This window comes from Megalops cyprinoides, chromosome 25, assembly GCF_013368585.1.
Source record: "Megalops cyprinoides isolate fMegCyp1 chromosome 25, fMegCyp1.pri, whole genome shotgun sequence".
Classification (NCBI taxonomy): domain Eukaryota; kingdom Metazoa; phylum Chordata; class Actinopteri; order Elopiformes; family Megalopidae; genus Megalops; species Megalops cyprinoides.
In genome coordinates this window covers 7,096,435-7,110,614 of record NC_050607.1, presented here as the reverse complement: position 1 = coordinate 7,110,614, position 14,180 = coordinate 7,096,435, and the positions used below count along the sequence as shown (strand labels likewise).

The following is a 14,180-nucleotide window of genomic DNA, read 5'->3' as shown; positions in this document are numbered from 1 at the left end:
TAAGGAACTGGATCTAGTGCTTTGTCTGTCTGTGACTGTCTGTCCGTCTCCTGGTGCATAATGCTCTCCCTGGTCTACTAATAGCAGAGACCGACAGCTTATGAGGCTCACTTACATCAATGACAGCTGTGAGCAGCTCTCAAGCACACAGCAACATGCAGACTGAACTTACTGCTGTCTTCGTGTACAAGCTCCATCAATCCAGAGAGAAACCTTCTGATGAACCCCAAAGCATTTTCACCCACTCAAGAGGCATGTTTCCATTAAATGAAGGTTCAATCCATACTGTAGAAGTGGCTAAAGTTCCTGAAATCCTAATCTCAAGCAAGTAACGTGAATGAACTTCACTGAACTTTATCTCATGCTAATAATGTGATTGACGTTCACCGAAGAGTTATCCGACCACCATGAAGCAATGTTCACAAGTCCGGGAAATGGTGGCAGATTCATTATGGTTGGCTCTAGCTTTGTGAGTGGTTATTACATAAAACATCTGTGCTTTTGTCTCCCCTAAGACTGCAAGTCTCACAAAAAACAAGACCATTAAACACCAAAAATGGGCCCTCTAGCCTTCCCACGTTCAAGTGGCACAGAGGTACATGCAATGTGCTGTAATTAGGATGTTCCCAGTTCAAGTGCCACACTTTGTCTTGACAATGTAGATGCTGAGGTAGAAGGAGGAGACGAGAGGAACAGCAGCTGTCACTCTCAGATGACACAGAGGTAGAATGCTGGACTGTAGAGCAACAAGTACTATGTTCCAAGTCCACCCAGGATCCTTTAGCGACTTTTGTAGAGCAAGGCAGGTTTCAAAACATGCAGTAGAGGGCAGTAGAGTGCTGAGGATGTAACAGGAGGTGGGTGGGAGGAGGAGGATGATAATGAAGTTTTTTTTTTCACTAGTTAATTCCTGATGTTTCCTTGTACGCTACTGATACATGTAGCAAAATGGTTCCATAACCCTTCCCTTCTATCCCTGAAAATCATGGATCATCCTCTAATGCCACAGACACCTTCATACTTAGCTTTCTGCCAACTTAAGGAGAGACTTCACTCAAACAAAAAAGGAGAAAACAGCAGGGGCTTGAATCCAAAAGCACCTACATTCAGCACAAGTACTTTAGCCCTCTGCACCAAGAATCATCAACAGTTAAAAAAGGCTTAAATAATTCAGGTTACCTACATCTGCATGTTTTGAAAGATGACATGAAGAAAATAAAAAACAACTTGTTTAAGGGAGTCATAAATCAAATGCCCTTTCATCTTTCCTGGACTGGTAAGGGGGTTGTCACATGCTGATGTAAGAGCATGCAATACTTGAGGAAGTAAATGGAGATTTCCCTGCTATGAAACAACTCCCTGTTTTGTACATTAGTAAACACTAAACCATAGGATAAACCCGTTCAGTGATATTACCCTTTAACATAATTATTTTTGTCAGAATGGAAATAATTGTGTCACAGAAATTGCATGGTGGTGTATAATATAAATTACTGTGCTCTGAAGAGTCTCTGGAGCCCTCTGCTGGCCACATCTTGATGGGACCTCTACAATCAAGCACCCTGCAGGTTATATTTTCCATACTTCTAAATTATGTTTCCTCATGTAATTGCACAGACATTGACAGTTTATATGAAGGACTTTATTGTGTTCAGAACCATTTCATAGCTTGTAACCATCAGCTGATTACATAACCTTTAGTATACAAAGGAAGAATAAACCTCCTTTTCTGCTTAATGGTAATACAATATTTCTCATGGACTAACAGCTCAGGGCAGTTAGTTTCCTCTTATAAACAGGACCTGGACACAGACCATAAGTTTAATACTTAATGCCTGAATATATGATCCTGAGCAAATAATTAGGAGATATTCGTTTATTGGCATGAAGTGAGGTGGAGTGTTGTATTAGCATGACAACATTTCCCTTTTATATGAGAAATTGTTGTTATGGGTGGTGCCACCACCGTGGCAGCCAGCAAAACCCCCAGCCAGACGCCGGGGCCCGCTTCATAACCCCCTGCTTCCGCTTCTCCGAAACTTCGGGGGGGGAGCCAGTTCCCCCCTCTAGCCCCGTGTCACTGCCGGTCGGATTCGAACCTGCGACCTCGCTCCTGTGACCTTCCTCCGACACCATGGCGCGCTTCACCTTTTTTTTTGTGTGCTTGACAAGCGACTCGGCGAGAACGACCGGAAAACAAACGACGACCGGCAAAGAGCAAAGAACAGAGGGCAACGGGGGCTTGAACCACAAACCTCACACACTGAACCCACACGGCTTAGCCCTCAGCGCCACCTGTCAGCCGCTGGAGTTCTGACTTGCCGCTCATCTGTCCTTGTTTCCACTGATCTTGTCACTTTCTTTTGTTTTACACGTGGTAAATGATACGGAAGAAGGCTATCGGAACTCCAACGCTCGCGTCTCTCAGGTGGGTCCTGGGTTCAATCCTCACATTTTTTGTTTAAAACATGCTAGATGATGACATGTAAGAAGGTTAGTTCACTTAGCTGCATGTTACATCCCTCAGGTGGGACAGAGACAGAATGCCAGACTGCCAAACAACAGGTCCTGGGTTCAAACTCTGTAAGGCCCTCTCATTAGTTTTGATAGCCAGAGGAGGCTCCCAAACAGGCAGCAGAGGGCAGCAGAGGGCTCAGGTTGTAACAGGAGCTAGAGGCCAATAGAGAGCAGTAGAGTGCTGAGGCTGTAACAGGAGGTAGAGCACAGTAAAGTGCTGAGGCTGTAACAGGGGGTGGAGGGCAGTAGAGAGCTGAGGCCACAGCAGGAGGTAGAGCGCAGTAAAGTGCTGAGGCTGTAACAGGGCAGCTTACCTCTGCCCCAACCGCCAGAACACGCTCACCGGTTTGAAAGCATTTTTTTCCATTCCAGCATTCATGAAATTGTGGTTGAATTCTTAAATTGATTGGTTTGTGGGCTTTGAGTGCCATTTCACCTGCTTCCACATGGTGGTCCTTAGAGACGGCCCCAACATACATGAGAGAGAGAGAGAGAGAGAAAGTGTGCTTGTGAGTATGAGTCAGTCAGTCACTGGGGTCCTGTTTTGTGAAAGTGTGGACACATTCTTACTGAACCACCTGCAAGTGGGAAAATGAAGAGCTCAGACAAAGCTAAGGCTAATAAGCCAACCCTCCATCATCACAAAAGTAAAGGACAAACTCATGGTGTCAATTAAATGTGATTTTCAAGAAGGTTGGAACTCAAATGAACACACAGAAAGGGCCAGGGCAGTGTTTGGGACGCCTTACCTTCAGAGATATGGTGTTATGATTGTATGTCCAGTTGAGCCAGCATTGCAGGACGGGCAAGTAGGCTTTGAGAGGGGCAAATTTTCAGTATGGTTTACCTTTAGGCCTTACAGAGGAGCTATATGTTAATGTTTGACATGCTGTTCAAATCATAAGAGTTAAAAAAAAATAAACTACTTTTTTGTCTTTAGCAGGAGATGACGAAGATGTAACACATGCCCACAACAGGTGACGTGACCACAAAGTGTGACATAACTTGCCATGCCAGGAGCTGAGAGAGGAAAACCTCAGAGTTAGAAATCCCAATGAAAGCAGATGAGTGTGTGATGTATCATGTTAGACAAGCAGAAAAGCATAAATGACTTCCTGGCACAGTTTTAGTGACATAAATATACATAGCCACACTAATATGTATATTTAGTCTGACTTTACAAGACGTTGGGAGAGTATTCAGACAGAATCGACTGAAAAAAACAGGACATGGAGAGCGAAAACAGGAGAGACACGAAACACTCGGGGTTGTGTGAACGTTGTTACAACGTCAGACAGGCACCAAACAACACAACACACGGAGAGAGAGAGACAAGTATTAGGAAAAATGGTTTAATATCTGACAGAAGCAAAAAAACTGCATCACACAAGAACATACGTTTACAAAAATAATCTGACCATTCCAGCTACACAGTTAGGTTCACAGCGAAGGACAGAGGGAAATAGAAACCTAAACAGCTAAAAGCAAAAAACTAGTTTTATTTCTTTGTTAAACGAATACATTTATCCACAAAAGGTGACTAAATACGTCTAATCCTAATCGTTTTATCGTGTAAACGCCACAATACAGGATTAAATGAAACTTACCGCTTTGTATAGACAAACTTCTATATTTATGTACGTAAGTCAGAAAAAGAAATTGGCACTCCCTTGCTCCCTTCCAGAAACAAAAAGCAACAGGTCAAGAAAACGAAGAGGGATGAAGAAATCAAGTCAAAGGTCTTCAAGAAAAAATCTTAGATGAAAACCCAACTTTCCTGATACCAACCAGAAATCAAACGCAGGAACCAGTCATGAGCTGGCCACACGACAAGGCCAGACAATTCTCCAATAGATTTTTTTTTTCCTTTAATCTCCAGTATAAAAAGGTCCACTGGTACAAAATGCATAAATACAATCAGCTGTAGAAATAGGAAAGCCTGCTTTTTTTGAATTTTTAAAGTCCTTCAAAGGAAAGAGTTGGAAGTGTTGTAAAACAGACAAATCACACTGACAGATTCCACTGAAATGCATTGACTTTGGCTTTTCTCAAGACCGTACTTTAACTATTACAATTTTTTTTAAGATTCAAAGAAAATGATATTAATCCACAGAGAAGCTCTCACGGCACAGGAGAGAAAACACACATTGTCCCCAAATTTGACATAAGCCAGAAAAAAAAGACACATTTTATATGTTATTGTTGTTAAATACCACTTAAGATAATTTGAGAGAAAAATAAAAAAGGAACTGAACAGTGGCAGGAATTAAGATGCAACAAGCCTGTTAATGAGTTCCCCTGAAGGTGAGAGACTCTACAGAGACTCTTGTAAGCACCAAGTGTACTGTGCTTTTTTAATATTTTACACAATAGTGCTCCAAAAAGCAGTTCTGTCTCCTCATTAACACTCCCTCTTCAGCATCTAAACATCTACCGTTGTGCTCTTAAAAGGCTTTCTAGGCTCTGACAGACCATTTAGATTCCTGGTGAAAACATTCCAAGTCCAGTGTTGAGAATGCAACATCTGTATGATGCATCTATGTGTGAGTGAATCTGCTGACGAAACTTAAGTGTTCTAGTATTGAGCAAAAGCTGTCTCATATTGAGTTGCCCATCCCCAAATATCTATGTTCACTTATTTACAGATAGAAATACTACCCAGAAGCAACAAAACATCCCTACATTGTACCCAAGTCTTTCTAAAACAAGTGACTCCCATTAGTAGAGCAATGCTAAAAGTGCAAACAACGTGCTCACAAAGAGAGGTTTCCTGGCCAGTTAGCCGCTTTTCCAGAGGCCGATAGTCAGGAAGAGTACTGCAGCGAGTCTTTACACCAGAAGGCAAGTATCGGCGCATGGCGATGACAGCGTCTGACAGAGTCTGTGACAGTGTCTGTTGGCAGTTTCAGCAGAGATATATGGCACTTTACATCTGCTTCTATACGGATAAAAATAACATTACACCAGAAAGTCAACGCCCTTGAGTTGCACTTATTGTTAAACGTGCAAAAAAAATTGGCTTTAAACTGGCAGCTTAGGGCAAAGGACCCACCTCTGACCCAAAAGACTAAGAGGTTTGGCGAGCATTTCTCTGGTACTCAGATCTTTACTGTGTTCCTGTTTTGAGGCTGGGCTGCGATAGAGCTTGGCCCAGCAACGCAGCACAACGATTCCAGCTATAATCAAATAATATAATCAAATCAGTAGTCTGCACTTTCTGATAACTAATTCAGAATGTCTTAGGTCCATGCCACATATTTGGTGGCATGTCTAGTTTAATTATGATTACCTTACAAAGTCAACAAATTAATGCATCTTTCATTCATATTCAACAGAATACTCTTTAGATATGACAAGTAGATATAGACCACATTAATGCACCAACACCCTGACTGTCTGGATTCAATGCACTTCATCCACCCTCAAAACAGACCTCAAATACTGATATCAGGGAACCTGAGTTAAGGCCACGGGTAAGATAAAAAAAAGAAAGGAGTGAACTCACTGGCAGTCATCGTGGTTTGAGCTGACACAACCTTAGGGGACTCACTGCGTTTTCAACACTGCAGTAATTTGTGGACCTTAGGGGCAGTAGCATTGGTAAGTATCACATCTGCCACGGTAAGGTGCAGACGGTCTCCTGTAAGTCCAAGATGGACGATGCAGGGAAAGACATGCAGCTCTGTCTCCTGTCTGCAGCCGAGGCGGAGAGGACCCGGCGGAGACGAGAACGACAAAGTGTAACACTGGCTGGCGGACCGATGTGTGTGCGTGTGAGAGTGTGTGCGTTGGTAGGAAGGTTCTGGGGAAGGTTCTAACCCATCTTGGTGACACTGAAGCAGATTTGGTATTAAAAGACCAAAACAAAAAAAAAAAAAGACCAATTACTCATATCATTAGACCATAATATGTGTATTCTATGGCAACTGAGATGACAGCAAATTGAGCTGAAAATAAGGCTTTGCATTTGGTCCTCTAACTCACTCCACAGCGGGGGGGGGGGGGGGGGGGGGGGGGGGGGAACCCGGATTCCTGCAGAGGCAAAGGCTGTGTGTGTGTGTGTGTGTACATGAGTGCGTGTGTGTGTGTGCATGTGTGCGTGTGCGTGTGTGCATGAGAGAGAGAATGTGAGAGTGAGTGTGAGTGTGTGAAGACTCTTGAGTACATGAGTGTATTTGTGTACGTGCATAAAGACATGTGGGTCTGTAAGCCTAAATGTATATGTGTGTGTGTGTGTGTGTGTGTGTGTGTGTGTGTGTGTGTGGAAACGTATGGGTAGGCGAGTTTGGCTGCAGAGGCTCTCACTCTCAGGGGCTCCCATGCACAGCGTGAGAGGATCTGCTTCTGCGACACAGCAGTGTGTGAGAAACATGGGCACTTCTTACATCTTTACAAAAAAAAAAGCAAAAAAATAACATCAACAGTTTCAGGCAACAAGACCACAGAATAGCAAGTTAACTTTTTTTTTTTTAAATCTCTGTCTTTAAATATGAGGGATCCATACAAAACATGTAATAAAATACCCATGTTATCAAATAATTTCACAAGAAATACACTGAAAGCTCTAGGCAGGAAGTACCTCAGGAATTTGGCACTAAATTCCACTGATTTTGTGTTTTTTTTTTCTTTACAAAATCACATTTTGCCAAACAACAAAACATCTAAATATAGTTTTCCACAACAGAAAGAAAGAAAGCAAGAAAGAAACAAAGAAAGAAGGAAAGAAAGGAAAAAAACATTGCTTCACAAGCTGAGATTTTTTTTTTTTTTTTTTTGAAGGGGGGGTTGGGCGGGTGATTTCATATCTCTAATTACCCACAAGAAATTTAGCAAACTGTGACAGAAAGAACTGGTAACTTGATAAAAGGCTTTGTCTGCTTTTTCAAGTAAACTGATTTTGTTAAAAATAAAAAATTAAACATGAAAAAACTTAAGACTTTTTGACTAATGATGACACTGCAAATTAATCCACAGAAAGCACCAGCATTAAGCATGGGACAGTTATTTTGTTTTTTTTTCTCTATACATTTAAAGAGTATAAAATATAGGTCTTTTCATGTGCATTTATCCATGGATTGTCTTATTGTGAGTCAGTTCTACGTAGGTAGCTTTTCCCCCCCAAACAGGGCAAGTCTTTTTCTTTTGTTGAAACAAATTTTTGTTAAACTACTCTAGAAAAAGTGGTTCTATATATATATAATTTTTAATGAGAAAGTAAGCCGCTTCAAATGGACTTATCAAAAAACTTTACACACTGCCTGAAAAATGTAAGAACCATTTGCAGAGCTCAGAGAGGGTTCTGGGTATTTCTTGGACAGGTTAGAAGTAGTCTATGTGTCTTTAGAAACCAATGGTGGTCACACAGGCCCTCACTGTTGGAGGCAATAGCTGGACCCACTGCCAATCCCTGTAGTGGTCTTTCAAGTTTACTTTCATTGAAGGAGAACGAAAGAAAAAAAACACAACACAGAAAAATAAATAAAGGCAAAATACTTTGCCACAGACTTTTTAAAAACGGCTTCTCTGTCTCGTTTCTTAAGGTTTTCAGTCTTATTGTTCGAATGCAGCTATGCTCTCAAATTCTCCTGCTATACCTCCCCTCCCGCTAATCAAAAAAGCTCAAAAAAAATGAGGTCACATGCAAACAATTCCAAAAAAGGTCAAGCTAGGTTCAAAGGTCAGTAGGAGAAGACCAGGTTATGATCAGATGAGCTCAGAAAGACATCAGAAACAATGACGGGACGATGAGACTTTTTTTTTTTTTTTTTGGACGCCACGGAGACATGCTAGGCAGACGATGAGCTAACAGGCATGGAGATGTTCTAGGGAGAAAAACAGGGAGAGGAGAGAGTTACACACACAGACAGCCCGCTGCAGCGCACAGCTTTAACCAAACAGAACAAACAATGCAAATCACCGGGTTAGAACCAGGCTACGATTCACATTACAATTTGCATTTGCAGTTTTCAAAAAACACACAACTTCTGAAATAAAAGAGAAAGGCCAAACACTCACATTCAATACACACAAACACACGTACACACACCCACACACACACACGCATACACATACGCACACATACACACGTACGTACACACACACACACACACACACACACACACACACACACGTGTGCGCACGCACACACACTTAGCACCCAAAGCGATCCATCCGCAGCAAGCCTCCGAGAAGGAGACCGGAGGATGGATGCTATTTTGGGAGAAACTACTCAAAGTTCGGAAAAAACAAAGGTAAGAACATGACAGGTAGGAGAAAGGTGACACAGCTGGAGAGGGAGGAATCGACACAAGACTGTCACTGCGGGGAGGTGACAGAACAGCGCGGAGGCGGGTGACTTTCTGCGGCTGCGGAACGCGAGCGTGGGAGATACACAGGTACCCGCATTCTCGGCAGCGTCAGGATCTGACCTCTACGCCACTATTTCACGATCTACGTCAGCTAACCAGACCTGCCCCCAACGCACTCAATAAATTAACAACAGGCAATAAATAAAGTCTTTTTTTTCTGAGGCAGTAAAAATGTCTGTATAAAAATAGAACTGCTTTTTTTACAAATTAAATTTACACGCCTGTGGCTTTCTGTACTTTGACTTCTCTTTCAAGAAACATCAAGTATTTTCAGTTTCTCCCATAACACTTTTTTTAAGCTGTTGACAGATTCATGAGTTGTTTTCTTTATAATGTTCTACACAATATCCCATTCCAACAAAGACCAATATGATCTGACAGAGTAATGTATAACCTATGTATGATATAATGTATTAAACAAACAAAAATATTCCTGGCAAAAGAAAAGGTTGGAACATCTGCGTGTGAGGGATTCTGTTGCCGTCGACTACAGGGGGGAGGGGCCAATACAACGTTAACCCTTTGTGATCTGGTGGCATGAGGTGGTACTGGGGCCAGTGGAGCAGCAGCGTTTCCTTTATGGCACTGGAGGCTCAGTGTTAAATTGCACAATTTCCTGTTTGTCCGAAATAAACTTTAAAAGACATCTTCATCAGGTCCCAGGTTCAGAGGAACACTGAATTTTTGTGTAACAAAATATCAATAATAACAGTTAATAATAAAAAAGAAATAGTTTATGCAGCTCAAAAAGCTACTGGTAACAGCTACTCATCCATTGCAAGTGGTACCAAAAAAAGGGCAGGGATGGAAGTATTTCTGTGAAATCAAAATCATAAACATACATAACACTTTCAATAACTGCTCAAAATGAAATGGGAGAATGTCTCCCTCTGGTGGTGAATGTTTGCAGGACACCCCCCCCTCCCCTTGCCCAGTCTCCGCTGAGGCAGGCTGGGCTGATGGGGGACTTACCCTTGCAGTGCTAACGTGAGAGCAGTATAGCCCTAGTGCTAACATCAGTACGGTTTGCTGTCGTTCTTGGAGCGCTTCAGCTGCACCTTCAGTCTCTTCATGCCGATCTGGAATCCGTTCATCGCCTGGATGGCAGCCTGTGCTGACACTGGATTGTCATAGCTGACAAAACCTGGGAGATGAAGGGGGACTGTCAGCACCTTCTGTGCACCTGCGAGCCGGTGGACCCCCTGCTAATACAAAGAGCTGCTACACCTTGGCTGATTTTTTTTTTTTTTTTTTTTTTAGCTCACATCATATCTATACCATACCAGTCAAAGGTTTGGACACACCAAGATAACGGGAAACATGCATTCAAAGACATTTTGGTCTAAAGACATATGCTTAAATGCTTGAAATTTATTTCTTAGACAAATATAAATAGTGAAGTTGGTGTCTAGTTATGAATTTCTTTCCAAAAAACATTTTTTGGCTACTTTGAAGAATCTAAAATATAAGATAGTTTTGATTTGTTTCACAATTTTTTGGTCACTGCATAATTCCATTTGCATTATTTCATAGTTTTTATGTCCTTACTATTATTCTAAAATGTGGGAAACAGTAAAAATAAAGAAAAAACCCTCTATGAGCAGGTATATCTAAACTTTTGACTGATACTGTTGATGAAACAAATTTGAAACCACTGATAAAAGGCCTTCAGACTCCCATAAGTTCTTGTATGCAGTTACATCATTCACGTTGCAATGCTCTCCTAACCTGTTAATTTCCCTCATGTATGGTTATTGTTATACAGTCAGCCATAATTCATTTACAGCTGGGTGTGAGTGCTGACGTTTATATGAGGCTGGGTTTGAGAGCTGGGATTCATACAAGGCTGGGTTTGAGAGCTGGGATTCATACTCCTGAAGTGGTCTACTCCACTCTGTCAACTGTGTTAGAGATATGTGGAGACTCACATTGTAAAGAGCTGTGGATGAAGCACTCTGAGCAGAAGCAGGAAGGAATGTTGCAATGCGTTTTGGATTCTGTGGTCTAGTGACTGTGACGTATGGTAGAGCGTGCACTTGGCTTCCCTTAGTTTCTAGGCTGTCTAACTTAACTTGTGGCAGGGACTGAATAGTGTTACACTCACACTCACTGGTCTGGGAGTCTTAGCCTGGTCTGACACTGTTGCCTATTTAACTTGAAAGGATCCACTTCAATTCTGTTGTGCTGGATGAGTGTCTTCTACATGAATGTCATGTGACGTAAAGCCTAACGCATGACCTCTGACCTGGTTCCGCCTGTGTCAGCACTGAGACGGCCCTTGGCAAAAGGAACGCATGTTGACCCGAACACTCCGAATAAATGGCAGTATGGGGAGTTAATCACACCTGACCCAGTCAGAGCATCGGTTACCGACGCCCTGCCTAAGATGGGAGGGCCAGACCTTTTATCTTAATCGCAGCTCGATGCATGTATCGTTTCATCGATCCTTTCATCTCACCCCGCTCCTGCATGGTCAATGGTTATGAGTTATGAGATCTGTCAAAGGCTGATATTTACCATTGTCATATTTGTATTGGTATATTGTGTCATTGCCTGCAGGTATTGATCTGTTTTCTGAATCCCAGCTCTTAGTGCCAGTTATAAAGCAATTTCTGTATTCCTTGCACTTCTCTCTGCAAGAGGCGCCAGAGGACTTGATAAAACTGCTCCGCTTATCAATTACGACCTTGGCAACGCACCGAAACACCTGCTGGAGTAATTGCTCGGGGAGTAGGTGTGTTAACCTACCGAAGCACTTGCTAAGATTGGTCTGTTTGTCGATGAAGACTTTGGCAGAGACCACGTTTCCGAAAGGCATGAACATCTGCAGGATATCCTGGTCTCCAAACTCCTGCGGCAGGTGGTAGATGAAGAGGTTGGCGCCCTCTGGGCCTGGGGGAGGGGGGAGGAGGGATGGGGAGTGATGTGGGTGAGCGTTGCCAGGAGAGCGCCAGAGGCAGCCTGTGAGAGACTGACTAATTTCTCCCTGAAATCAGTGAGGGCCTCTCCTAGATCCTCCTACCTTCCCACAGCCCTATACCCCTAACCCCTTCCTGGTTTCCTTCAGCTCTTCCTGGTTCCCCCCAAACTCTGCTTACTCCTCTCCTTTAGCCCCAGTCTCTCTAAAGCCCCTGCCCATCTCCACAGGACCCTCCTCTTTCCTCACCCCTCCCCAGGCCCCTCCCCTCTCACCAGGCCCCACCCCTTTCCCCAGCCATCCCTCCCCCAACCCCCTTCCCTTTTCCCAGAGCCTCCCCCTGCCAAGTGCCCCCTGACTTCACACCTTTTTAATCTGTCCTCTAGCACTCCCATCTCTCTAAGGCCCCTCCCCCTCACCCAGGCCCCTCCTCCCCCGCCACTCACCCTCCTTCTGGCTGCCGGCGGCACTCTGCTGCTGCAGCAGTGATTGGCTGTAGAGGGTGGGCAGGGCGGCGGCGGCGTACTGCTGGATCCCTGAGTAAGCCTGGGTCAGGGCATCCATGGTGCCCGCCGTGCCGTTGGTCAGGCCTGCCGCGCCGAGTCCCCCGTTCAGGGCCGCCATACCTGAGAGCATTTGAGCAACTTTACATCAAACCCAACAATAAAGAAAGAAGATCGCACCTATTCATTAGTGCTGCAGGCCAGAATGAGTTTCATACACACAGGAGAACATGCACACACACACACACACACACACACACACACACACACACACATACATCTACACTCTCAAACACTCACACATATAAACAGGCACATGTACACACACACCTACTCTCTCAAACACACACAGCCATGCAGTCATACATCTGATCTCTCAAACACACACACATACAGATAGACATATATACACACACATGCTCACAACCCTATTCTCCACATACACATACATACACACAAACTCACACACAAACACACCACACACAGAAACACCAAGATGGATGGCGGATGTGATGACTGGACCACCTACAGCACAAAGCACACCAGAAGCACACCGCTGACAGCACAATGGATGGCGATATGAGTCGGGTTGCCACGACGACCCCACAGCAGACCGCACGGCCGTGATCAGAGGCCTACAGGCTCGCTTCGGGCTCTAACGCGGCCCCGCCGTCATATCAATCACTTAACAAATGGCCTCGTCACTGCCATCTTAATCCACTAGACAAATCTAATTTTCCTCCACAGAGAGATTAACTGCATTATACTGCTATATCTCAGTGTCAAGGGACGCTGGCCCCCTCCCAGCTTTGTCATTGGGGACAATAATGAGGTTCGGGTTGTTGAGCCAGAGTTGTTAGCATGGATTAACTGCCACGGACAGGCCATTTTTACACGGGTCCGGTCCTCTGAAGCGCCTAAAACTGGCCAGAACAACCTCGGCAGCAGTTGGGAGTGGTAGGTCATTAATTCATTCACTAACAGCAGCAACTGTGACCTTTTGCGTGAAATTAGATCTAAGCACTGGGAGATCATCGGTGGTCTGTGTGATTAGTAGGAGTAAATGGAAAAAGGTCATGTGGAAATGGTATGAAAATGAACCAGACCGAGTCGACTCGCGGCCTTGGTTTAAAATGTCTCTCAATGCCTATAAACGCGGAGTCTTGACCTGAATCACATGATTCATGGCAGTGGCCAGGCAGTGGATGAATAGTGAGTAATCACTGTTGAGACTACAAGCAGATGTATGAATGAAGTGAATATCCCTGTTGTAGCAACCTGTGAGGGCAGTAATATAGTGAATGAGGCTACCTGTGAGGGCAGTAATGTAGTGAGTGAGACTATCTGTGAGTGCAGTAATGTAGTGAATGAGGTTATCTGTGAGCGCAGTAATGTAGTGAATGAGGCCACCTGTGAGCACAGTAATGTAATGAATGAGGTTATCTGTGAGCGCAGTAATGTAATGAATGAGGTTATCTGTGAGCGCAGTAATGTAATGAATGAGGTTATCTGTGAGGGCAGTAATGTAGTGAATACTCACTGTTGACGCTACCTGCGAGTGCATTAATGTTGTTGAGCCCCACGGAGGCGCCAGCGAGGCCCTGCAGGGTGCCCAGGGAGGTCAGCGAGTTCATGGCCGCCCCTGTGCTGGAGCCAGCCGTCGTACCTGCTGCAGGAGAGAGAGGGAGGGAGAGAGGGATGGGGGGAGAGAGAGGGGGACAGAGGGATAGGGAAGAGAAAGGAGGAAGGAAGAGGGGGATGTGGGGGGAGGAGGAGGAGAGAAGGGGAGAAGGGTGAGGGAGAGAGGGATGAAGAATGAGGGAGGGAGTGATATGACTGAATTTTCCATTTTTCCCTTAAAATATCAGTCAGTAC

At 44.1% G+C, this 14,180-nt stretch overlaps 1 protein-coding gene across 22 annotated transcripts in view; it reads right to left on the bottom strand.

The window, feature by feature from the left end:
- Window positions 1-7,301: 7,301 nt before the first annotated feature.
- Window positions 7,302-14,180, bottom strand: part of LOC118771629 (CUGBP Elav-like family member 2) — a 122,783-nt gene continuing 115,904 nt past the window's right edge. For 11 of the 22 annotated variants that reach the window (XM_036519621.1, XM_036519615.1, XM_036519629.1 and 8 more), the window contains 4 exons: window positions 13,846-13,974; window positions 12,249-12,446; window positions 11,634-11,777; window positions 9,340-10,029 (listed from right to left, as the gene is read on the bottom strand). In XM_036519621.1, coding sequence (XP_036375514.1) covers window positions 9,902-10,029; window positions 11,634-11,777; window positions 12,249-12,446; window positions 13,846-13,974 — 599 coding nt within the window. In that variant the 3' untranslated portion in view covers window positions 9,340-9,901. Of the gene's footprint in view, window positions 8,340-9,339; window positions 10,030-11,633; window positions 11,778-12,248; window positions 12,447-13,845; window positions 13,975-14,180 lie in introns of those variants that run through there. The other 11 variants (XM_036519622.1, XM_036519630.1, XM_036519628.1 and 8 more) reach the window with 5 other exon arrangements.